Genomic DNA, 27,385 nt, shown 5'->3' on the forward strand with positions numbered 1-27,385 from the left:
TTGCTTGATGTATCAGTTTTGGGTGGAATGGAATGCTCGATCGCATTATTCCTGCTGTTGTTGAACCCCTCATTGTATTCAGTGGACTACAAAAATTCCTTCATCTTAGTCTACATTGGACAGCAGGAATAAGGATATAGTGTATGTATGGTAGATCTAACTATGGCCTAGGCTGTGCACTTGGTATCTTCAACTGTGGATGTCTTTTTAGCTGTTTCTGCAGCAAGTCCTACCGTTGTTCATGGTCTCAATTGCATGTGATATGTTTCGGTCACCGTTGCAATCACAATCACTGGAAGCAAATGCTGCATTAGTAATCATGCTGCATCCCCGATTATGCTTCCAATAATATTGTTGGATATCTTTCTGAATAAGTGCTGTAAATCTCTTAATAGAATATTATTATTTTGCCTCTATTATTAAACTAATGGTTTTCTGCATATACTGAATAAATAAATTAAATTTGGATGTTTTACCTGGTCGGTTTGAGGATGCTTTTTTTAGAGTAAAATTCATCCTACTTAGATGCAAAGAGTTGATGGTGTCCTGCTCCTAAGATACAACGAATCGCTTCGTATTCTCTTTGAAGTGCATTCTAATGAAGAAGAATCAAGATCGAACACGAACTAGCCAAATTTGGGTGCATTGAAAATTAGCAAAATAAATTGTTCCTCTTTTATGTGGATATAATCCTCTTCTCAAATGCTTAATAAGTGCCTTGAGTTCCCTTACTCAGTGAACAAGTCACTCTCTTATCCGAATCTATTAGGATAAGGTTAAAAATCGGAGATGCCTACTAATATCCGTATTTTGTATCATATCCATAAAAAAAAACAGATATGAATGTGAATAGATAATTACTCGATCCATATCCAAATATCCAATTCTATTTATAATCCTATTTAATTTTATGTAGCTTTTATAAACTTTTAAGTAAAATAAACCATATTAGCATGCTATTAACTTGATTTATCATCAACTTAATAATATAAGATTCTATAGCCATAAAATTTAATTATCTGATTTATATTTGTATTTATATACATACTTTCAGTATCCGATTAGTATCTCTACCCGTTTAAAATAAATATGAATGCAAATTTTTACATCCGACTAATATTCATATCCATATTTGTTAGTAAAACAAATATGAATAGAAATATACTAGTATTCAATCCGATTTCAGCCCTCATTCGAGATGCCTTGTGATGCCTCTTTTTAAAATACCCCGTGAGAAACAATTGGTGATAAAATGAATATTTATCCATTCCAAAATTCTAGTTATTTGGATATCTAAGATAAAATTTTATATTTAAGTAAGTTTATGTTTAAATAAATTTCCAATGTGTGATTTTAAAATCTCAAGATTTTGAATTACGTATCGTGAATAAACCAGCAAGCTTATCATTCACAGATGAAATCCAGAGGTCACGGGATGCACCCAAGAACCCAGAGGAAAATGCCAATCTTTTTTATATTTTAGTTGAGAAATAGACATGATGACACTGATTGGGCCAAGGCTGGTATGTATCAGAATGATTCTGACCTGTTCTGACGCAGACGATTTTTCTTAGTTTAAGATATGCAGGAGATACCACTAGCCGTTTCTAATAAATTAATGTCGGTAGTGTCGCGCGTGGGAGGAAAACAAAGTAATGGATGGTTTCGGTGGACGAGCAAGCGATGAGGAGTTGTTTTGATGGGTAACCATCTTGGCTTCATCACCTTGTCGCACAACTTGAGTTGATGTCCCATTAGATTGTTCGGGTTTCCCAGGGAAAAGTAGAAAGAGAAATCGAAAAGCAACCATAAAACAAGCTTGTTGAAGGAATGGTTGGGTTGAAGGATATGCACCGCTGAAACGTTTGAAGTATGATTCTAAGGTGTCTTAATGTGACGCTTAAATTTGAGTTTGTTCTCGGCAAACCTTAAAGAATACAACTGTAGATGAATACAGGAGAAAAATAGTTTCACTCTAAGGACTCATTTGGTTCGCGGGAAGCATTTTTTTCTTGGAAATATAATTCTTGGAAAGCAGATTTCTAGGAAGAGGATGCCTAGAAAAGTACTTTTAGCATGTTTGGTTGACCATGGGAAAGTGACAAATTTCTAAAGTGCTTATATTTGGTTGACCCTCCACTTTCCTGAGAAAGTTATGTATAATTCCTATTATACCTTTAATAAAAATTAGGTTTTTAATGCTGAAAAGTCTTTTTGGAAAAAAATAAAAATGGAGTGATTCCTGCCTCATGGGAAAGTAACTTTCCCATGTTTCTCATGAGAAAAACTTTTCCATGAAATGTGGGAATCATATTCCCATGGAAATACAACTTTCCTGCCTCTCTCCTTTGAAAACTCCAACCAAACAAGAGGCATCTCATTACTTTCTCGTTGACCACACTTTTTCCCCTTCTTTTTCCGCGAACCAAACGAGCCCTAAAATATATGATGCTTGGATTTAGAAGTCCAAAAGAGTATTGAGGTGAAGGTGACAGCTAACTTGTTAGTAAAGTATCATGGTCGTCCTATCAAATACCTAAAATGAAGTCCCATCTTCATTAGGATTGGAGAAAGAGTGAGGTATTGGGGTAGGTCCACCCATTGTCACCTACCGCCCTGCAACATTTACACTCAAAAGCATAATTGCAACTATTAAGAAAATTAGGAAAACCAAGCTCAAGTTAAACAAACCTCTAACTAGTTGGAGTAACAGCTACCGATCAAAACGTAATCATTTATGCGTCCCATACTGCCTTACACTAGTGCAGAACTGCAAAGAGATATTTCATGGTGAAGGAGCAAACAACCAACAGAAGTTCAAAATGTGGCACGCTAGATTCACACAAACATCATTGTTTCATATTTATGGCAGTCATATCCTGAAGGTTTACTTTAGAACCTAGAATTTACAAGCATAAACCATGTAAACTGTTATTTTTAAAGAAAAATCGATGAATTTTTTACTTCTCTAAGCCATAAAAGAAGCTCACAATATTGCAAACAGCTTTATTTCATTCACATGGTTAGGTATTCAACTTGCAGATCTCGATACAGCATATATGAGATCATAGCCATTTCGGGGATGAAACAGCCCAACCATCAGTAGAAGTTCTAAGCTTGTGGAGAGATCAAAACAATGTACAAAGACATCCATTTCTCTTGCTTTTATGAGACAGATGGGCAGACCGTCCACGCCTTTCCAATATGGATGTATAGCTTTTGAACCGACTCATTCCTCTCCAACCACCGGGATCCAAAACCTTTTTCCAGTTGAGTGGAGAGCACAGTCATCTTTATTGGTGCAGTTTTAGCAACTGTTTGTCCTGTCTTCAGACCTATTCCTTCTTGGAAATTTATTTATTAAAGCACCCCTCTCTGAGGCTCCACTCGGATCTGTAAAGAATTTTGGAGATCCACATCATAGCTCCAGTTGTTGCTCTTTGTGGAATTGCCCATCATATGACTCAATTGATCTTGTTTTGGCTAGGAAAGACAAAATGTAGCTATCGACGGCACAGTAAAAACGATCTGAAGTCCTGTGTAACTTTGATACTTCATGTTGCTAGCCTTCATGAACTAACAGAGCTTAGAACTTTAACAAATGAAGCAAGCGACAAAAACTAATATTGATAACCTAAATATATCTCTTTTGCTTTCTGAGAGTTCGCTCATGGTAGGTTCTCAAGCTTAAGAAGTGATCACTTCTTGAGTCTTGCCTTCCCAAAAGAAAATTGAAAGATTTTCTATACCTGCACTGCTATATGTTATGCCTCATGATCCCCTTCTCTTCCTCTTACAAAATCACAAAAATTATCTGCTACATGTTATGCCTCGTGTCAAACCGGCAACAAGATCACAAAAACGATACAAAATCGCCAGCTTCTCCTTATCCACCAAAATTGTCAACAACCTTATCTGATAACATCATGGACAAATGATGACGGAGTTGATCAGGCGATCATTTGTCGTGGCACCATGTAGATTGATGGAGACCCAAGGAAGAAAGCAATGCAGGAGCTTCAATGGATGACAAGATGCGACCCATCTTGAGGTTATCGTCATGCTAAATCAGATGCACCAACCAAATATTCAATCCTTCTGGTTCTCGCTATCCATAGGACACATCCAAATACAACCTTGTTCAACAAGAGAGAGGAAGAGAGATTCATTGAACATAGCCTGTTTAACAAGAGAGAGGAAGAGAGATTCATTGAACATAGACGAAAATTGGAAAATTGGAAATCAGACAAATGCTTGTGTCAAAAAGGGTTAAACCCTCGAAACTCAAAATGCAGCAAATTAAGGGCCCATCAGGTATTGCTTTAGTTTTCAATTTTTGTTGCTAAAAACCAAGACGAAAAATGAAGGAGACTGAATGACATTTACGATGAAACCCTTCTGGTTTTCAAATTATTTGTAAAATTTTTCAGAACTCTTGGAAGCAAGGAGTTACTGCCTTTAGAAAATAATGAAAATAGAACAATAAAAGTTTTGTGCATGTTCTATCTTCCACATCAATCTCCATATGGTATTTTGCTAATTTGTGGAGAAACAAAAACGCATAAACAACAACGAAACCAATCAGGCCCTAGAATACTAAACCACAATGCAAAAGTTACCACAACTGGTTAATCCAACAAAAAAGCTAGAGTACCCATGCCATTGCCAGGTGTTGCCATGGCTGAGTGGTGGAAGATAAATTTGCTTGCACCCTTGACACATAAAAAGTGCAATGCATGCCACAATCCACCAACTGTTTAAACTCTAATGCAGTAATTAAACAATGAGAGAATGATAGAGAAAAGACAAAAATGACAACACACAAGATCAAAAAGCTTTCTCTAAGAAGTGATAGTGATTGGTCTATAATTAATGAAGCACCTTATCTTGATGAGTGTGATGACACCAAGCTTGTTTTAGGTTATGCCATGATGCCAAGATAAAATATATGTAGGTAAAGGCTGATGCTTGGATTCCTTGTCCCCACGCTTAAGAAAAAATGATGGCATTGGAGACCTAACCACCTCTTCCCCACTCTTTTCAAGGAGCTTCTACCATTCAACATTGTATATGGGTGAACGTTTCCATCATATATCTCTCACAAGACTGCTACTTGACAGCAGCATCGCTGCTTTATGTCAATATGATTGCAATTAGTGGGCTTCTGTTTCTTGATGCTTGATGGCATTTCCCAATGAGGTGCACCTAATTTCCCAGCTGTTGGTTGCTTTCACCTTCTGAGTACCCCATAATGGTGACCCAAACGGCAAAACCAAAATCGCATGTCACACAGTGAGACTAACATAGGTTTATTTGTTCTTCAGACCCGCATAAGCTGCATTACTGTGTTTTGATTAACATGCATTTCTGCACAACAGCAAATCGCAGATGAGCAGCTATACATCAGATGCACACTTACTCACCAGATGCCTTCTTAACCTACTCATTCTAATCTGTTGCATGCCTTACTCATCATTGATGGTGCATCTAATTGTAGAGAGCATAAAATAATCTGGTGGTATCACACTAATAAACTTATATTTACAAAAAAAAAAAAAAAACCACCACCCTAGTTAAGCCTTGTCAAATATATACCATTAGTCAGCTTCATAAATACTCTCAGTATTTGTTCTGTCAATGATTATAAAATGAAAAGTATGAAGAATGATACACTCATTCTACATTAACTTCCTCTTAATTTGCTACATCCTAGTTTTGGTGGCTTTTGTGATTTGCTACATCCTAGCTGACTTTGCATCCGGTAGCTATTATCAGTGCTATGGATGCTGCCCTCATAATTTCCCTTGGGTACATAGTTTCTCTTAAAGCTTCTCTTGTGTAGTCATTTCCAATTAGATTTCCAGATCATTTTATTTCACCAAGTAACGAACATTCTAACAAAAGCAATGTTTAATAATGATATTTTCTGATTAGTGGCTGGTGGATAGTGCCAAAAACACATAATAAGCACAGCTCGGATATATGTTATCAGGTACCTTTTTTCCAGCCTCCTGCCAGAAAATGTGTATCATAAGATTTAGAGCCAAACAGACTAACATTTTCCCATTTGAGCTTGCAATCTGTTTTAGACATCTCTGATATGAAATTTACCTTCCCAAAACAACTTCAAAGATAAATTTTATGTGTAATAATGCCCTAGCTAATCACAAACTCCAACATATCAATGAACAGAAAGACTTTTGACTAATTATTTTTGCAACTAGAATAGGACAGCAAAATTAGTGTCAAATAAGTTACTTGTTACATCGAAACAATAATATTACAAGTGACAACACCCTGTCAACTCAACACACAAATACTACTGAAGAATGAACTCAATGAAAACTCTAAGTAGAGGAATCAGAACTATTAATACTTTTCTACACAATCCTTACAAAAGTAAAGCAATGTATCAGAGTGGAAAAAGCCTATTAGTAAAGAATATTATAATCAGAACCATATGTACAATCAAATCAAGCAAATGTGAAATGCAGCCAATGTGATAAAAGAGTGAACTGTAAAGAAAACTGGACCCAGATTACACAGGCTATCCCTAACAAGCTTTAGAGTCTGGGATCAGTAAAATTTCAGTTCCACCAAGACAGTAATTAACCTTTGAAAGTCCAAATAAATAAACTTGCCTGTTCCAAACATCATAGACAGCATCATCAGTGGTTTCATTTAAAAATTTTCTCATCCACAGAAACAATTAACTGATTGACTAAATACCAACTCTAGCACTAAACAGGGTGATTTTTGGTGTGACAAAGTCTAGTCTTGTCTGATATATGACAAAGTTGCACCAAATGCCTATCAAGACATCATCATTCAGAAGTTAAAAACTTAAAATAATGAAGTAACTATTTTTTACCAAAGATGAGGTAACAGGGTTTTAGATCAGAATATTAAATTATCTAGCATTAAACACTACACAAAGTAGGACATTATGATAAAAGTTAGACAAAACAAAAAGATACATCAATATATAAACAGAAGAAAATTAATGAATAAGAATCATGTTGAGAATACCAAAAGAAAACAGGAACTAGATCTGCTAGTATTGTCTGAAAGTCAAATTGAGACGTCCAGGCCGCAGTTTTGTCTCCTCAATGAGCCTCTTTGGTGCCGTGTTTGGATGAATGCATGAAACTCCATGATATATAAGCCTGGAATTGCCACCAAACATCAAGACATCACCAGATTCAAGCACTACTTTTTCAGCATTATCTGCATCTCTTTCCACTCCATATAAGAATTCAGCAGAGTCACCCAAAGAAAAAGAAACAACAGGCAACCCTTTATGAAGACTCTTTTTACTCTCATCTCTGTCCTGCATGGAAGAAGAAAAATTTGCATCAAATGAATGAAATTGCAAAACCAATTTCCACAAATGCACAGAAGGTTTCACATCAATGACAAAAAAGAATCTAGCGGACGCTAGTAACATGCAGGTGCAATAATACTTTATATGAGAAGAATTATAATTGTCATATAAAATTAATTGCAAGAATAGAGCAAGTAAAACTAAGTTTCAGAAATGTAACAGCTGCATACAATAGATCCAGTAAGAGTATAGTACATTCAATAACTTGAAAAGGCTAATAGAAGCTCTAGATAAATATTTAAAAAAAAGGGTTCATCAATAAATGCCAAAGATAAAACAAATGATAAAGGAAAACTAAAAGGATGTCCAGAGAGATGAAATTTGTGGCGGTGCTTAACTGAATTTGTTAAAATCATAATGACTGAGAAGAAGTGATGCACAGACTTGTAAAGATACTTCCCAGAAAAACCCAAACATAAAAATAAACTAAAGAAAATGATTTGGCAACTGAATACATACATACACACATACATACATACATACTCACATGCATACACACACACATACATACATATACTCAGAAGACATCAAATGGCCCCTCAACTTCACCTATTATGATAATTTACCTCAGCTTTTTTGGTGCATAATGCCTGTTTATGTCCTCCAAAATGTTAAAACAGAAAAGCAAAACATCATCAAGAAAAATTTACATACATTTTTAAAAAAATAAGGGGTTTGATTATACCTGATGGAGACCAAGTTTTCCAGCGTTGTTATAGAAGTTGACAACGCAGATGTCTGGTGACATATTTGGAACTTCATCTTCAATGTTAACATCTTCATAATTTTGCCTCAAAAAATCATGAGAATCTTGAATTGCTCTACCAACTAATTTTCTGAAGTATTCTGGAATTTCAGGTGCTTTGGCACCATCTATTGGGCGATTATCTTCATATAATCTTGAGTCCAGATCCCAGTTCTTGCCCAAGCACATCATGTACAGACGTAACTTTGCACCATCTCTATAGCCTGGTCTATAGAATCCTCCGGAACCAATTCCAAGGTCTCGGCATTTTCCGACAATTTTAACCTGACAGGCAAAAAAGAGAATGTGAGAAAAACCTGAAGCACAAACACAATCTGGCACATACACAGGAAGTAGCTGTTTATACTTTATGTAGGATTATTAAAGAGACATCACATGGAATGTGCATCTTCAGTTGTACTTGCAACACCATGTAAAGCATGACTTCATGACTCCTTACAGAGTAAAAGGAAATAATTATTTGGGGATAGAAAGGAATCAATCAATATCTTCATTTGACGTGACAAGCTAGTTAATTGTCCTCCAAGATGATTGATCAATTGAAATTTAGAACAAAAATATTGAACCTAGAAAAATAGAGAAAGATCTATGATTAAACAATTTAAGGATAATGATATTTATCAGTAGTAAATGCAAACCTGATCATGGTGGCTGACATAATTCTTCAGTAGAATCATCCCAGATCTCAGATATGCACGCTGCGGAGGATTCTGGGAGCATTCAATTTCCTTTCTTTTTTCTCGATTAAGTTCAAGTAAAGAATTTTTCAATGTTACAGGCCCTACTGTTTCACTCCAACAGATGTCAAAACGATGATCCTCAGGATCACTTTCAGGATTTCTCACCCTACCTATCATCCTGCTTGGAGAAGTTCGATGCTGTTGAGGTGTCACCCTATTGCTCCTCTGACCGGCATTAGAAGACAAGATCACATATTGTCCCAATAATTAGACGATTTGCTAGCAGAAACTATAAATTCAACTAGAAATGAAATTAACATAAAAAAAGATACAATTTTCTTTAGTTATGACTGGTTAAAAGTACAAAGAAGTTAGAAAAGAAATACCATAACAATTCCTGCAAGATATGCAAAGTGCTGAATTGGTATCAAAGGAGATCTTACTTGAGCTATGATAAGTGAAACAAAAATTAATAAGTTAGAATGACAATGAGAAATACTAGGCAATAATTCCAGTGACATATCTTCTGTTATATCTCATGCCAGGCATATCTTCTGTCTTTTAAAATTCATGATTTTAAATCTGGGAATGATTGAGTTCATAGGACGCCAGAATACCATAATTTTATCAATAAAGAAAAGTTAGAAGTTTCCTAACTTGGATCGATCAAAATTCTCAAATCAGAAAGACAGTATCAGCTCCATAAAATAAAGATCATGCAGTTCAGTGAACAGTAGCAAGAAATTTTGTTCTAAAGTGGGTGGTTTTCCATCAAAATCTATTTCCAGCCACAACTATTACATTAATATACCAAAACAAATATATACTTCATCAAATCCTCGTAATCTATTATGCTCTTCCTATTCATGATGGCAGATCTAGCCTCCCCAACAGTCTATCCACTATTGAATCAACAGAGCTTTTTGGAAAATGAAATTTTCATGTGAGACAGACTTTTCATAACAACGAATCCTAAAGCTTTATGTCTCACCTAAACTAAAAGGATCAAATTAGAAAACAGTTGCAATTTCTACAAAACCCCAATAAGTGAACCCTATATTCCTTGGAGGCAAGTATTAATAACAAAACCATTGCTAAAAGACTTATGGGTTTAGCTTGAGCCCTTGATTACACCTCCCCTCCCCCTCCTTTCCCCAGAGTAGTTAATTCCAACAATAAAACAACTCGATTAAACTTCAGAAAGTGATAGAGTACTTTCAGACCAGCACTGCATCAATATTAGCTAATTTAAATCATGGTTTCAGGACATAACATTGCGCTGCTCTTGAATCTTGGATAGCTAGTAGCAAAATCTAATCCTTAGACAGTACATAAATCCCACATCCGCTGTTAGTACCACAGTAAGAAAATTCTATGCCATTAGGTTCAGTCTAGTACTCATGCATCTGCAGAAAAGAAAAATATTTGATCCACTGAAAACACAAAAATCATACATTCCAAGAAAAATGTTCATTTTCAAAGGGGAAAAACTACCTGGCATAGGCAGTTGCGTCTACGCATACGAAATAAATGAACTCAAACAGAAAGTAGACAAAATTTCAAGCATCAGAGTAGCATAAACAATAGTGGGTAATATATAGTACGTTCTTATCAGTTCAAGCTCCTCTTGGTGATTAATTTTCCCAACTTTTTATCTTTATCTATAGCACAGAGACCAGGGGAAACATCAAAACAATGTTGCATTTATATAATTCTGTTTCAATGGAAAGAAAAAGAGGTGTTGATCTGGCGTTCGAATTCGTTGCCAAGGTGTATTCCTCAAAACAATGACATTCTAAGCAACTCTTAATATAGACAGTTTGGCAAGTACACATGCCTACAACAGAGGGATAAATAGAATATTGCTCAACAGCTCAAATTTTGACTCTAAACCCTAGATTCCTCGACTGTCAACCAAATAATAAAGCATGAATGCTTCCAATTTGAAGTTCAAAACTCGCAAAGAAATCTAGAAACATCATTGTTTATAAATTGAAGATCCTAATTCCAGAATCCGACAACCAATTCTTTTATTTATTTATTTATTTAAAAAAGGCGCACGCGTATGCCTCCATAACAAATATATACACATATATAAACATGAAAATGAAACATAAAAGGGAAACGGCTCACCGGTCCGCCGCTGAGAGGAGAGCGTCGGCTTCTCAAATTCCTCTCTGGGGTTGTGATACCACCCATCGTTTTCTTCTTAGAAGAGGAAGGATGGTAGGAGAAGGTACGACAATTTGGGGGGCGGAGGAGGAGTTTGGGAAAGGGAGAGGCGCGGAGGAGTGGAAGCATATGAGAGAGGAGTTTCTGAAGAGGTTTCGACAGGGAAAGAAGTGGAGCAGTTTGGCTTCTCCGGGAGGAGACGAGACGGCCGGTTCCCGGTCGGCCATTCAAACCGGCCACCGCGAGCCCTTCCTTCTTTGTACCTCTCGCCGTCCTCTCGCGCCGGTTCCCGTGGCTCGCACGAGTCAAAAAGGTCCGCCTCAAGATTTGGCATCGGTTCGGGCTCAAGCGCATATACATTGGATGCCGTTGGCTGGATGCAATTTTAAAGCTCATGTCGTGCCTCTGCTTGTATCCCATTGACATTCATGGCTAGGCAGTCCAAAAAAAAATCTTCCCAAATGACGGGTAGCGAATGAGACGATTCAATCGGTAGCTTGGTTTGCCCCTTCAAAATGTTTCTTTAGTTGGGAGCAATAAGCCAAAAAATCGAATTGGTAATCCTGATGGATTGGAGCCAAATGATACATGCCAAGCTTAAGCTTGATGAGTTTTCCATTATTTCTCCTCCATTGTGGGCTGTAGGAAATTGTGGCATGCCAATGTGCCTGGAAGGATTCTTTTGCTTGCTAGCTATCTTGAGCTATATAAGGTGACGAGAGATCGTTGCATGATATATTGGAGTAACTAGCCTTCAAAGAGTCTTGATTTCGAGAAAGCAGGCTTTTTTTGTTCAAATTATTGAATGGATGTAGCATGGTGGTTCTGCACAAATGTCATGAAATCTTAGTAGTTCTAATAGGTCGATCAGATTCAGATGTGGCGTGGGCCGGGATCTCTATGTTACCCTCGTGTGGTTGGGCCTTGACCGGACTTGAAAGCTTCTATTTGGTGAACCACATAAAGGAATAGTACGGAATTGGGGTCCAGGTTAAGACCTAGCCTAATCCAACGACCATCAAATGGGACGAGTAAGAAGAGTTCGGTAGTATATACGAGGAAAGGAGGAGAGGTCCATAGATTGTCTGATGACTCGAATCCCACAAATTTGTGTTTGGTTTTACCATCAACAATGGAGCCCAAACTTGATGGAAACTATTTACTCCAAAAAAAAAAAAAATGATGTAAACTGCATGTTGATGACCTTGCAGAAGAAGATAATATTTGGTCCCGCTAACTGTGAGCATATGGCGAGGGGTCAATGTTTGTTTAAGTCGTAGGATGCGGTTCCCTTTGCAGGTTCTCCTGTCAATCACATCATGACGCAGAAGCCTGGTCGCGATGTTTAACTGATAAATTCTTGTGAACTTGCTAGCACTACATAACAGCATGATGAGGAAGATGGAATTCATGTGAGCTGTTGGATCAGATTCATGGTCTCACGGTGTTCACCTAAGTTGGTTTCTTGTGGACACCAAAATCAACTATAGGGCTCGTTTGATTCGCGAAAAGCTTTTTTCTCTTAAGAATATGATTTCTGAGAAGTAGATTTTTGAAAAGAGGATGATTGGGAAAATACTTTTGGCATGTTTGGTTTACAATGGAAAAGTGACAGATTTCCAGAGTGCTTATATTTGGTTGACCATTCATTTTTCTGGAAACGTTATGTGTAATTCGTATTATATCCTTAATAAAAATTAGGTCTTCAATGCCTCTTTATTGCTAAAGGGTTTTTTTAGAAAAAAATAAAAATAGAGTAATTTTCGGCTCATGGGAAAGTAACTTTTCCATGTTTCTCATGGGAAAGACTTTTCCATGAAACTTGGGAATCATATTTTCATGGGAATGCAACTTTATCGTCCTTCTGCTTTGAAAACTCCAACCAAATAAGAGCATTTCATTACTTTTCCGTTGACCACACTCTTCCTTTTTTTTCCGCGAATCAAACGAGCTCATATATTTTTTGGCCGCCGTATATATTGGTAGATGTACCCTGTGGTGCATTGAGCTGGACACTTTGGACCTGATTATGTGAGGTAGACAATCTGCTCATAACAACTTACATTAGGGTTATAGCCACTCTGGCCCAACACAGAAATTTTTTCAACGCAGTGCTATTAAAATTATCCATTTTTATACCTACTTGAAGGAGATGGGGGCCTTAGTTATAAGTGAGAGACTTTTTGAAGACCTCTCCATACTGTTTCCTTTCCATGGTTCCGGCCAAATTAAACTTGGACTTTTACGGTGCACAGGTCACACTGCTGTGCAGATCTTTATGACCGTCAGAAGATAGATGTCCATCAAATAAAATAATCCATAAGTACATACCAAATGATACACGGCATGCATTATTTAATAGTCACCGAGAGCTACACAGCACTCTATAGTGCATTCTATGCGCTACAGAGGATTCTCACTGATTAAACTCAACGGATGTACGATGTGGGCGAAGAAAGGCAGACATGCACTTACTTGCACGCCATTTGATCTTACTCTCCTTCGACGGAAGAATCAGGAGACAAATAATAGTAAGTTTATAGTTCCACACAGCGTTCATGAGGGTGACTCCTCGAAAAGGAAACAACAGTAGGTTTAATGGATTATGGTTCCACAGCGTTCATGAGAGCGGCTCCTTGAAAGTTGAAACCATACCCATTCAAGCGGAAAGCGTGGCCTCGTGGCGGGCATAAAATCCATTATCTCCATCTGGTGCAAGCGTAACATTATTTACTATTGTTTGTTTTGTTGCACTGTCCCGTTCTTGCACTAGAGCCAAAACATGTAGTACTTCCATGCGGTCATGTATGCTTGTACCCAACCAAGCTTCTTGTCTTTGGTGCTCACCTTTTCACCTTCATCCTTTATTTACATATTTTACCCCCCAGCAGATATTTTTCCATCCCATCCCTTGCCTACGTACAACATTGGCAGCTTATCCTCCACTTTATACTTTAATTAGTTTTGTTTCTGCTGTCATGGTTGCATGTGAATGTACCCTTGAAAGCCCCCAGCTCATGTGACCTTTGGTAGTATATCACGAGAATCCTAGAGGGTAGTCCATAACGGGTGCAGTTTATCCATGCCCGTCCAATGTGTGGCCTCCTTTGTTCCATGCATGCGATTGGCCTGCATGCATGGTGGGGCCTGCCTCTTGAGGCCGAGTGCCCTCCCTTGCATTGACTAGTTTACTGCACGACCACAGAAAGCGACACAAGGCATCGGCGATAGAGAAATTACACCGGTGGATAATAATATAATTTGGAATTCTTCAAGGAAAAAAAAAAAAAAGAAGAAGCTAGGCATTGGTTCAGAAAATTTAACTCACTGGAGAATGATTCGGCTGGATAAATTAAATAAATAACTGGCATGGAGATCGGTATTTAGACTCATGATCTTTAATGACCTTATCCGTACTAATATAATTTTTTTTTTGGGGCAATACGTGGAGTTTTTGTAACCAATTGAGTTAACAATTATCACTCGAATACCATGTTAACTAATTAATTAGTTGACTGGAAAGTTTAAGTTGTTTGGTAATGTATCAATAATGCACGTACATCAGGTTTAATAACCAAGGATGTTATCTTCAAACAATTCTTTACTAATTGACATTCTAACTAACAAGATCTTGCAATGTTATAAATTCTATCAGGATTGTTTGCCTTTTCATTTGTCATTTTTGTGTGTATAATAGAAAAGTTTTAGCACCGAACTAATCCCACTCCATTGCAATTTTTATTTTATTTTTTTTATTGCTATGTACAGAAGATAGCGTTAGCACATTCTGGATAAATGCCAAATGTTGATGAGAACAAACTGACCACTTGGGTAATCTTAATGAGGTTTGGCCTTATATTCCCTGTGCATGTGTACTATATATTGGAAAAGTGGGATTCACTGAATGTGACTTTTCCCAGCTTGAAGCCATCAACCCCAATTGAGTACTCAGGCTACATAGAAATTACTGCCACGAGGAAGTGAATTGTTTGGATTTTTGTACCTGTTTCATTAGCTGCCACATGTAGCCTCTGAAATTTTGTGCCTAGGGCCTAATGTTAGCACGAATAACAACGATGGTTAATACTAGTAGAAGTGTAGAACCCTTTAGGTGTTAATCATGTGATCATTCTCATGGCATGCCTGCCATGATGCATTTGAGAGGCATGCATGGATGGCTTTGAACCCTCAGTCAATTGAACATCCTTTTCCCTTGTTCATGTAATTTGACAGACGCATTTACAATTATACAAGATGCAACTTTTTGTTACGTACTCTGATGATAAAAGTTGAGTTAAAGGAGTTATTTTTCAATATCATCAAGGCAATAGGAGAAAGAGAAAATTACTAAATTTGAATACAGAAACATAAATTTGAAAAATAGGATTCCATAAGTCCAAGGAAATCTTCTCTACGTCAAAATTCTTTTTTTTTTTTTGTACAATGGCAACTCACCCATGTCGGGCATGGGAATAGCCAGTTAAGTCAGATAAAAGAAGGTAACTCAAAGCGTGGGGCACCGCTACTTCAAAATCCATTCAAAGTCCAAACCAATAGTCTCGTAATTGTGTATCCCTCTCTTCTTTCTGAGCGTTTTCTTCCTTCACATGCATGGCATATGCATTTTGCTTTTCTTTTTTTTAAGAGGCTAATAGACATATATAACATTGTAAAATGGAAGAGTTATGGATGTTGAAAATATTGTAGTAACATGTAATTTTTGTTTTGCCATGAAGGTGTTATGCAATTAACTAGATATTGCAAATGCTATTGAATAAACAAAGAGACAAATAAGTTGAAGCAGTGAAAAGTTATTTAAGTGTTCCGAATAGAGTACACAAAGAGTCATGAGGATGTTTCTAAAGTTAATTTAGAATCTATGTACACCTATCAGAGATTCATCCCTTGTAAGTAAATAAATAGTATCTTAAGTGTCCCCAAAATCAGTCCTACCAAAATTTTGTTTTGTTTAAAAGCATTAAAATTTTATATATTTAATTTCTTATTCGATCTACCTTATCCTTCTGACGATGAAGATTCCGAAGAGTTTCACAAAATAAAACTCACTATAGTTTTGGTTATATATAGATATAAATACCAGATAATATTATTTTTGTATTAAATGGTATAAGAAAAGATAAATCCTAATTTTCCAAAGAAAAGAGCATATCAGAGGATGAAGAAGTCGAGGTAAAAATTTGTAATGATCTATTTGCCCAAAGACAAGTCAAAGGTTACAGTTTTTTACATGGGTATGGGGAGTTATTTGTGCCATCCTACAAAAGAACAGTTATGAACAGGGAGGAGTCACGGGAGGTTGTCAAGTACTATGTGCAGCCAAACTGGGCATGGCCTGGCAATTAAGCATGGCGGTGGCGCTATCACAGCTCTTGTCTTTCCTTTCTTTCTCCATTATATGAGGGGAAAAAGATAAATAGAGGAAGGACAGAACTTGTACAACTCAGCAGCAGCGCATTCCGGCATTCCTCTCATGCTGATGGTTGGGAGAAGGGTAGGATACTATTTTTCCGATTTTATAGGGGCTGTGGGGAATGCTGCTGCCGCAAGAAGGGTCTATATGTTGATGATGATGCTATCTGTGATGCCAGTATTCCACAGGTGTTTTCCTACACACGTTTATTTCCCAATTATATACTCCCATCATTCATTTCCACACATGTGAAGGTGACAGTCAAATCAGGCTACGAATCTTCTTAGACTCCCATTTCCTAGCGACTAATAACCTTGCTCATTGACCCACTCCTCCCTAATTACATGCTTACATGCTTACACACACACACACGCAGAAAGAGAGAGAGAGAGAGAGAGGGGTGATAGGATGCATTATCTGATACCATAAACTCCTGGCATCATCAACAACTAGAGGCTTCAATTTAGTGAATATGTTTGAGCTAAAACAGTGCGACTAAATGCTTGAAATTATTGTCTAAGATTCTTTAAAACCTTTAACTGATTGCCCATCACACCTTTCAAGTCGAATGAGCAAACCACTGAACTAGAGCTAGGACAACTACGTATGGTGATAGAGAGCCATAATGCAAAGCTTTTGTTTGAATCACAATTTCCAACATGATGAAACTAGGGAATTGTAATTTTTCAAATTTATTCATGTGGTTTCTTTTGTTTTGTTTCTTCTTCCGGAGAAGTTTTTTTTTTTTTTTTTAACCATCTTCTATAGAAAGATTAATGTTTACCTTTTGCTTGGCCCAGACTAAGTTATATATACTGTTCATCTTTTTACTGCCTCGATCGACCAATTGGAGTACACAGGTAGCACTTGACTGACTGTAGTTATGTCTGATGGGGTTGAGGCATATATGCAATATTTCGAAGCATGGCTCCTCATACAGCTGAATCCATCCATTCACAAGAGAAAAGAGCGGGGATTTGGTCAGACATATAGTGCCAAGTTTTGGTAGATGTGATAATGCTGATATGTTCACCACGTGAGGCATCTTTTGCCCTATCCACTTATTGTCTCTTTTGGGAACTAAATATGAGATGCTTGTGATGGAGTGCAAATTGCCATTTAAAGAAACAAAATTTAACTAAATGTGAAACTAATATGAAAGTACACATATAGCAATGTGACAATAAAATTGTAATCCACAATATCTCACACTAATCTATGACAGAGCATAAAATGATGCTATCATTCTGACAAGCCCAAGGTCTCCACCAATGCTAAAAGGATATACGGCATTTAGTAATTTCTTTAGTCAAGTCTCATGGTTCAAGGCCAAACTGTCACAAACAAATTAAATATCAAGAAAAAATTTTGATATAGTTTGTTATATTGCTAGTTTCATATAACGATGCAAATTAACAAGCTAAGCCAAGCCAATTAAGGAGCAAGCTGATTAGGCTCGGCTCAAAAAATAAACAAGTTGTTCGAACTTGGCAGCTCGAACTCAAGCCAAGCTCAAAAAGATCTATTTAAGCTTGATTTGCCTAAGCTCCGAGACCAACTTTTCCAATGTATGTGAAAGGATGAGGCGTTCATGTAAACAAGCTGAGCTTTCAAATTTGGTTCGAGCTTTGTTCACTTTTTGACCGAGTCGCGTCTGAATCAGGTTGATGTTGAGCTGCTCATGAGCAGCTCGGAGTATTTGCTGTCCTAAATTTATTTTCAGTTTCCATCATTTATGGAGATCCTAATGGAAATGGTTAGGAAGCATCCAAGTGGAACCAGCGATACCTATTTGGACGCCAAAGCTCCATATTCAATAATTGCACTTAAATTTTTATCAGAAAAGGTACCATGCTTTATTTATTTATTTTTTCTAATTTCTTTAAGAATATCAACGAGAAATAAATATATGATTTGACTAGGTCAAAGACTCGAGAAACACTTTTCACTAGTTTGAATTTGGACTCTTCTCCATTTAGAACACTGCTGCAACCACTTTGCTAGCTGCATCTTAATATGTTCTCCTCCTCAGCTTCACCTAAATATTATACCATGCCATTTTCACTTTGACACGCATCTAGAAGCTATATATCATCCAATTAAGTATGAAATCACCCTCTCTTCTCATTTTACAATGCAGCTCGAGAATTTTTCGAGCAGTTCTAACAATTAAGAATGATCGACTGCTCTGCTGTGAAGCTGTGGCACTTAATTGTTTCCCAAAATATTCAACTTGGAAGCCCAAATTGTAGATCAGACACAAATGACATCCAGGAGAAATTTGAGGCTTCCCATCTTCATGAAAGGAAAGCCATGGGGGGCTTTGAAGTGCAGGCCAGCACAGCATGGCAAGGGCTAGAGACAACGCCAGGGCAGGGCTGCGTGCATGGCGAGATTGTTGGGTTGTGATGATTAGGGCTGAAGGAGGGAGAGAGAGAGAGAAAGAGAGAGAGAGAGAGAGAGAGAGAGAGAGAGAGAGAGAGAGGTGCACACATGTGATTGGGTTGGTACGTGTTTTGTCCATGTGGCATGCGGACGATGGAGGAGTCATGAGGGGGAAGCGTGGGATTTGGATAGACGCGGACGCAGAAAAAGCTCAACCCAGCGCCCAGCCACAAACCCATTTCGAGAAGGAATGCAGCACGCTCACGAGCCGTCAGTAAATAGAAGGGCGCCTCCAAGAGGTCACGAGAGCCTTTGCAGAGCCCTTATTCCGATCTTGTGACCGTTAAGACAAGAGCTACGTTCTAGCGTCCAATGAGGTCGTGCTAGCTTGCGGTTCACGTACCTCCGGCGGGCCCCACTGATATGCCCCTGTGGATATCATTTTTGGCTACTGATTAAAAAAAAATCATTTTTATTGATTATTTATTTCTAAACTGAAAGGAGAAATAGGGGTGGCCAGCTTCTGCATGGGACTGCATGGGAGCCCTGCAATACCTGAGCTCAACTGAGGACAATCGAAAGCATATGATTGACCTGATAAAAGGAAAGGATTTAAGATCAAGAAAGACTGGTAGATTTCTTTTTTCTCTTTTGTGGATGCTAATGGTTTTTTTGTGGCAATCCATGCTTGTGATGGCGCACTTGTTAATTGGAAAATCCAACCCAAGGAGAAGGAAAAAATGAAGTAGGGACCGAGTTATTTAATTAATGTTTTAGTTAAAATGAGCTGCTAGAATTTGTTCTCTTTTTAATTTGTTTGGAGAAGAGGGCTACAGCCTACAGGGTGTAACTCCGATTCGTATTTTTCAGATATATATATTTAACCATCCAACGTAATGATGTTACTGGTCATGATCCAAGTGGATTTAATGGTTGAATGTGAACGCTGAGTTGTAAATTAATGCTTTAACTCGAGTCATCATATGAGTTTCAGTTCTTTTATTGTTTAAAAATTAAGTCGGAAAAGGAGGCAAAAAAAAAAAAAAAAAATCGATGCTTTGGAAGAATGATATTTATACGGTACTACTTAGAATGAAAGCGAAATTTATATTGAATCCAAAAATAAGGGAACAATTTTTTCACATACACTGCCATGGACATGAGATCGAGAATTGTGTGACATGACTTTTGTGAAGTATTATCATGGAGCACTTGTTCGGATTTAGTGATGATTTATTTACTAATGGCAGGCAAGTTTTTGATGATCTCTTGGCTGACAAGATGTCTCTATTAATAATTATTAATAGAAGACTGTGAAGGCACTCCGATAAGGATCAAAGCAAACAACTATTCACAATCTTGACTGGATGTTGGGAGGACACCAATCCACTAGGTACTTCTGTGAATTGATGTTCTTAAAAAGCACCTTAAATAGCATCCCGGGTGGCCCTCTGATCAGTTTTTCCAAGACATTCTCGTGTCTTTGACGATTTATTTCCAGTAGGATTAACGAGGAGACCTGCTCTTCCTACCCGTAGTCTTTTCGCAGAAGCAGCCAAATAGCCTACTATAATATAGCTTGATTGTTTACCTCCACTAGCCCCATAAAAGTGGACATGGTAAACCTAAGTAAACAAATATCCCTATGATTAATGCACTTCAGTATTATAGATTCACTAAAAATTTTGATGGTTAACTTTGCGTTCTTCTTCCGTCATGCCAAAACTTAAATATAGCTAGCGAACCTTATTATAGAAGTGCACTATTATAGGTGCTGTGTAAATTCTTTTAAGAGTAATAGTATTCGTCTACTATTTGCACCTTAATGCATTAGGTTTTTTTCTTAGAAAACTACTTGCAACATTCATACAATTTAGGTCATGATGCCAATCTACAGATCACCTTGGCATTTGTACATGGCATATGGAGCCCATTGGCATGTGCAAGGCACGTGAGGCATGAATCTCAAGATGGCTGTCGATCATTGAAGTCATTTTCTCTTATGCGAACTGCTTGATCACATCAATGTCATGTTAGCCCATATAAACAAGTATGTAAAAAGAATAGCAGGTGATGACATTGTTCCTTGCGAAATCTTTGTGGCGTTCATTAAAATATTGCTTCCAATTTCACCAGGGTGCATGATTTCTCGTCACCCCGTTTCTCCTCCTCATCCACGTTTCTCAGAGTGGAAACCGATGGGGGTGGTGGTGGTGGTGGTGGGAATGACAGGCACGTGCGGATTGAGGAGGAATGGAAAGGATTTGGACAAGGAGGTGACGGCGAAATCCCCCCGTGAGGGGTGTTTGGAAGCATTCGCAACTCAACACTCCCAAAAACAAGCTCCCAAACCCCACATCCTCCTGCCTTCGCCACATCCCCCGCACGCAAACAACCATCCCTCGACGCCTTCGCTGATTTCGATGGCGCCCCGATCACGAGCAGATTCTCTCTATCTCTCTCTCTATCCCCGTTTAATACCTCCACCCCCGATATCCCTTCTGATTCCCTGGCACTCATATAACATGAACCTCATAATTAGTGTTTTTTTGGCGAAAAAACCTCGTTTAGTCTTTGGTAAACTAATGATGTGGGATGCTATTAGGGCAGCAATAATTGCCTGTTTGGCATTTGTAGTGGCGGTAGGTATTTAACCTATTAAGGTGGCGAGGTTTTTATATGCGAGGGATCAGTAAAGTGGTGTCAATTGGGTGGTGTTGTGGACCCTTGGAGGGAGATTGTTTGCTTGGGGGTGCAATCCAAGTGGTGGCCAGCGGCGTTCAAATGAGGTACTAATGGCTTTCTTGACCGGAGGTACCGTGCAAGGTGGCTTTCTTTTTCATGCTCCTCTTGTTGTTTTGCCGAGCAAGAGAATGTCTTGGGGCATTGAAAAATGGACGGGCTGGCTTATGCTTTTGGACTCTAGTATCAAGTTGTTGCAAATCCTATGTTGCTCAAAGTGATGTGGGTGGGAGGGGGAAGGGAAGAAAAATGTAGATCATCAACTAAAAAAAATAACATAATTAATTAGACAACAGAATTTAAGATGATCGTGATCATGATTTATATCTATTAGACCACTTTATTGATCTGTCTGTTGATGCCAACTAGAACAGAACATATATATGTTGTTTTCTTTCTTAAAAAAGTGGAATTAATTAAACTTTGTGATGGTTAGCAGTTTTAAGACATGATGGAACAGCAACACCCAATCGCAAATTAACCAAAGAATAGGTCACCTAATATAGTTTTCCAATTGGAAAGGTAAGGAGTATGGGCTGTTGCCATGAGCATTTTTTCTTGGAAAGCTGAAGGTTATTTTGGGTAATTCATTGGCACTTGTAATCTGTTATTTATTTGAGGAAACTGAGGCAGCTCATGTCGGTGACAATCAGGAGATCATATAGACTTGAGGGTTCCTTCCTCTCTTTAAGCAGCCCCCCAGCCCCCGGAGAGCTTCAGAAAGAGAGAGAAAGAGAAAGAGAGAGGGAGAGGGAGAGAGAGAGAGAGCCATGGTCTCTAGGGAGCACAAGAGAGCTTCTCTGCATGACAAGCTGCAACTCCTTCGCTCGATTACGAACTCTCATGCAGTAATTTGCTTAAATTCCTAAAGCTCCTTAACTTCCATTGCTGTGTGCTCATTCTCCTTTCATCCTATTGGTTAACCGAAGTTATGTGTGTGTTCTGAAATTTGTTTATGTTTATTTAGAAAAAAAAAACTTGTAAAATTTTCCAAAGTTTTCTTTCTCGGGTTTGCATTTGTTTTAGCATCTCGTCCTTGAAACTGTTGGCTTGCCATCTATACCATCACTCTTTTGCAAATATATACCTATCTTGAAACATGATCTCGTTACATGTTTCTCCTATATTTATATTTTCATCACCCGATATCTCTATACATCCAATCATCCATCCATATAATTTCGCATGAAAGTTTCACTCACCAAGTTAATATATACTAATTTGTATTCTCTATCACTGCTTCCTTTATGCCATTCCGGTTCATGCCAAATCCTTTCCTCACTCTATATGATGGTTAGTGGCTCCATTTCGAAGCTCATGCGAAGCCCAAAAGTGTCGATGATATGTAGCCGAGCAGCAGACTTTAAGGTAGAAGAATATCGCCGCAATCTTAACCTAAAATTCGGAAGACACGCTTGTCCTAGTCAGCAACGTTTTTAACAAGCATTCCAACCCGCAATGATATCTTCATATTATGTACTTGTGTACAATCATCTTGCTTCACCTAAATGTTAAAGGGAAAAGAAACCCTTTTCATCTAGTTCTTTTAAAGTACCATATGTAACTTCTTTCTCAAAGAAAGGTACCGTATGCTACTTTCCCTTGTAACAGTATTAGAAACTATTAGTAGAACCCACAGCCTTTACCTGAAGGGCAGAGAATGATTTAGTTTTGGCTTTTCTTTTTGGCAGCTAAATAAAACATCCATCATCATAGATGCATCAAAATACATCGAGGAGCTGAAGCAGAAAGTCGAAAGATTGAATCAGGAGATTGCATGTGCACAGAATGTTGTTGAAGAAGACCCTATGCCTATGGTAAGTCTGAATGTTATTTTTATCATTTCATTTGTTCTAAAGCTAGCTCCTCATGGAGTACCTGAAACTATGATGTGGCTTCTCACATACATATTTTGACAGGTCACAGTTGAAACCCTAAAAAGGGGTTTCCTCATCAATGTGTTCTCAGAGAAGAGATGCCCAGGATTGCTTGTCTCTATTCTGGAGGCCTTTGAGGAGTTGGGTCTCAGTGTGCTGGAAGCTAGGGCTTCTTGCACTGACACCTTCTGTCTAGAGGCAGTAGGTGGAGAGGTGAGATGAGAAAGCATGACACTCATAATTCCATTGGAATACAGCTTTTCAGCACAGTATACAAGTAAACTAGCTACATGACACGAGAGTGGCTTTTCCTAGTAATAATCGTTTTGAATTACGAGGGTACAGAAAATAAATATGTGCGCATCAGCTGAAGTATGTATGTATTTCAATACATGCACACATGTTGGTATATAGTTCATACATGATTCTTTTCTTAATAAAATATTTTGTACATGTTATTTGAACATTTCTGCTAATCTTGTAATTAATGGAATTCCAATTATTTGAGTGTAGCTTTATGAAAGTGCCTTTGATTCTTTATTATTAATTAAGAGCCATGTCCCGAGCAACAAGTCCTTCTGGATCCTTAATATAACCTTCATAAAGCTTATGTCGCCTTAAACATCTTCATCACCATTCAAACATATAGACTACAGTTATATGTATTATATGTCACTCATTATTATTAATTCATGCAAGTTTGTATTCCCAAATCCAAGCATAATTTTTTTGGTTTTCCTCTTCGTCGTCCTCCACCTCGAGTCCTTGTATTTTTTTCTTGCTTGGGTGAACATATAGTCAGATACATTTCACAACAGCATGCATGACATGCCTCCATGCGCACAGAATGATATTTTCTCAGCTCAAGCAAGCTACATGCAAGTTTTTTTTAGAGTTGCAGGTGTTACAGAGGGCATGCACATCACATGCACTTGAACACCGACATTCATGAAACCCAGACATGTATGGCATGTGAATGAATCATAGTGTACATGTTATCTAAGAGAAACAAAACGTACACTGGGCCTACACCAGAGCATTACAGAGATATCAATAAATAGGAAACAGTATGTACTGAATATTGTTGGTTTTGACCAACTAGACTCAGGTCTGACCTCTTGTGACCCCTCTCCACAGCCCATGAACTAGGGAAGAGGTCCCTAACCTTGCGAATTCCGATAAGGTGGCTCCCATGCTATTATTCTCACTAAATTCCTTAATTGTAATTAATCACTATGTTTTTTTTTTCTTTTCTTTTTTATAATTTGCAGAATCAAACTGAAAATCTGGATGCGCAAGTGGTGAAACAAGCAGTGCTGCAAGCCATCAAGAGTTGCTCTGAAGGGAGCGAGCAAGAGTAATTATAGACGAACTTCGGGCGCAAGCTTTGACCGTTAGATCCTTTCCTTTAGCATTTTGTTATGGGCTGCTGAAGCTCTTCAATGAAGGAAGACTATTCTATGTATAATTATAATTAAATGGCTTCTGCAGATTATGAGATATGGTGCAATGCATATAGAATTAAAATGTTTATATGATATTGACATGATATTTCTACTAAAATCTTTTAGTTTCAGAGAATAGTGAACTGAGAACCAGCTCCTTAGAGGAATACCAGATTTAAACATGGGAGAGCTACCTTAAATAACAAGATTCTGAAATAGTAAGTACACACCCTGTCCCAGTAGACTAAGTAAAAAATATATAATTTGCTTGCTCATCCAGAAAATGTCTCAATTCTTTAACATATGCAATCTGTATATGTAGCTGAATACAGCACAATCTATAAAGCACGTACAAGGATCAGGAATACTAATGCGCACCTTAAAAAGTCGTCGATGATGGAAAATCCTTCAAACTTTATTTTGATGAAAGCAAAATTCTGAAGGCTTGAAAGAAACAGATCAGCTATGTAAAGTGGCATTGGTTAAACACTTGGAGGCGCTCAGCAAAATTGATGCGATACTGCAGAGAATCCAAAGTCCAAATCAACAACCAGAAGTAGATGAAGTGTCTAGGGTGCCAACTGGTTGTAGAGTTGCTGGAGATTTGATACCAGTGACCGGTTTGGAGTCCCATCTTCACCACAATTCATGGTCTCAGTAAATTTTGATAGGCCTTGCCCATATTCTGGGAAAGGAAAAAAAGAAAGGTAGACGTAGATTTATGGTAGATGAAAGGTTAAATTTCTGTACGTTTATGTGGAGAATCCCGAAAAGGAGTTATTTAAATAACCAGTAAGAGCTTATATTAGCACTTTGATCGGACTTTTCAAGAAGAAAACTAGACACAATTAACCTCCTTAGAGATTCTGCCATTCTAGAATATATATAGCATTAGGAAAACCAAATAATAACAATACTCGCAATCTAACGTCCGCTGGAGTAGCATCGAATTGGCCAGCTCAAGATTTTGAAGGATCTACTTTTCCCGTCATTTTTGGATCGTACCAAGCTTGCATGATGGCTCTCCAACCAAAAAGTTCAAAATGCAAGGAATATCCTATGGTTTGGTAGAACTTTATCTATAACTTTAGTATATGTCACTACCCAAATTGATGAGTCCTCGCATATGCACTGGAATGAGGGCCCAAGAACCAGGGTACCCAAATTACTTTTTTGTATTTCCTTTTTTTTAATTAAAAAAAACATATAGACAGGTTTTTCTAAGTGTGTTTCCATAGCTTTCATTTTGTCAAAGAAGTCTAGCGGAGCAAATATCACCAACACAATCATTTCATATTGATTGATCTGTTGTCTTAAAAAAGCTACATTGTTTGTATGGTGGGTCATGAATGGGTCAACCAAATTAAGGATCAATTTACTTTAGCATGCTCCAACATCTCAGCCATTAAATTTTACATTTTCAACCAAATTAGGAGTCAACGTACATCACCTCATTGCAGTCAATTGCTTTTCCAAGCTTGTGTACTATAAAACGGGTCATTGATCTATGATTCCATAGGAGGACTAGAAATTGCCCTATTCCTCCAAAATCCAATCTCGATTCTTCTCTAATATTCAAATTCTATTCAGATTCTAATTTTTATTTCAGTCACGAACCAAACGTGTTGAAAAATATAGCTATTCGGACTTCCATTCCAATACATTCGGATTCTGACACTAAGTCCAACTTTGATTGTGAACCAAATCCACCCTAAATTAAACCCCAAATTCATATATCATCCTGCCATTGCATATTATAATAATCAAGCACCTTAATTCTTAACTAGCCCATTCGTATAGGAACCAAGCCCAAGGTTTGGTCGGGTTCAGTATTCTATCTACTTAGCCTGACAAATGTGAACTACTGGCTGGTTCTGAATCGACGCGGCATTTGCTAGCTGTCAGTTCACATGAAAAAGCCTCTTCCTTCTTTCCCGAGAAAATGGGATTAAAGAAATTAGAGCCTTGCCTTTATCCTGATAGCGAAGTGGTACCCGATTCCAAGAATCATGGAGAGGATCCTAAGGTGAATATAATATGGAGCTTCTTGTAAGCATGATAAGATAGCATTTATAATAACAGAGCCTTCTCCTGGCACACGCAAACCAAATATTCTCTATGTATATCTAGATTTGTGCATATGATCTCCATATGCTCATACTATATATCTTAATGGATTGAGGATGGGATTGTAGGAGATGGAGCATTCATGGGCCTAATGCTGGTGGTTTTCCTTGAGATTCAGCTACTATTTTTCTAATATCAGGCCTTAAATAACATGGATAAAAATAGGTTCACTCTCAACTACGTCTGATAACCGGTCCAACCAGATCAGGTTTTATCGAGGGTGAAAGTTGCAGGCAGAAACGTCGGCAGACGGTTTGCCGGCTTTAACGAAAAAATCCCACCGAAAAAACAAAGAACAGAGCATCCTCTGTTTCGTTTGGAAGCAGGGATGCTCATATTCTAGGCCACGGAATCGCTCTGCTGCTAATCTTATTGG

General features: G+C 37.8%; 2 protein-coding genes across 2 annotated transcripts; one reads left to right on the forward strand and one right to left on the reverse strand.

Moving 5' to 3' along the window:
* Positions 1-2,839: 2,839 nt before the first annotated feature.
* On the reverse strand, positions 2,840-11,422 carry LOC103702095. The gene is made up of 5 exons (XM_008784390.4): positions 10,964-11,422; positions 8,789-9,055; positions 8,070-8,414; positions 7,030-7,330; positions 2,840-4,179 (listed from the first exon to the last, which is right to left on the reverse strand). The coding sequence occupies exons 1-4, from the start codon at positions 11,420-11,422 to the stop codon at positions 7,055-7,057; spliced, it is 1,347 nt and encodes a 448-aa protein (XP_008782612.2). The 3' UTR covers positions 2,840-4,179; positions 7,030-7,054.
* Positions 11,423-22,207: 10,785 nt separating this feature from the next.
* Positions 22,208-24,951, forward strand: LOC103702096. The gene is made up of 4 exons (XM_008784392.3): positions 22,208-22,408; positions 23,252-23,377; positions 23,480-23,650; positions 24,709-24,951. Exons 1-4 carry the CDS (start codon positions 22,331-22,333, stop codon positions 24,796-24,798), a joined length of 465 nt encoding a protein of 154 aa, XP_008782614.1. The 5' UTR covers positions 22,208-22,330; the 3' UTR covers positions 24,799-24,951.
* Positions 24,952-27,385: the final 2,434 nt, after the last annotated feature.

This window comes from Phoenix dactylifera, chromosome 3, assembly GCF_009389715.1.
Source record: "Phoenix dactylifera cultivar Barhee BC4 chromosome 3, palm_55x_up_171113_PBpolish2nd_filt_p, whole genome shotgun sequence".
Classification (NCBI taxonomy): Eukaryota; Viridiplantae; Streptophyta; class Magnoliopsida; order Arecales; family Arecaceae; genus Phoenix; species Phoenix dactylifera.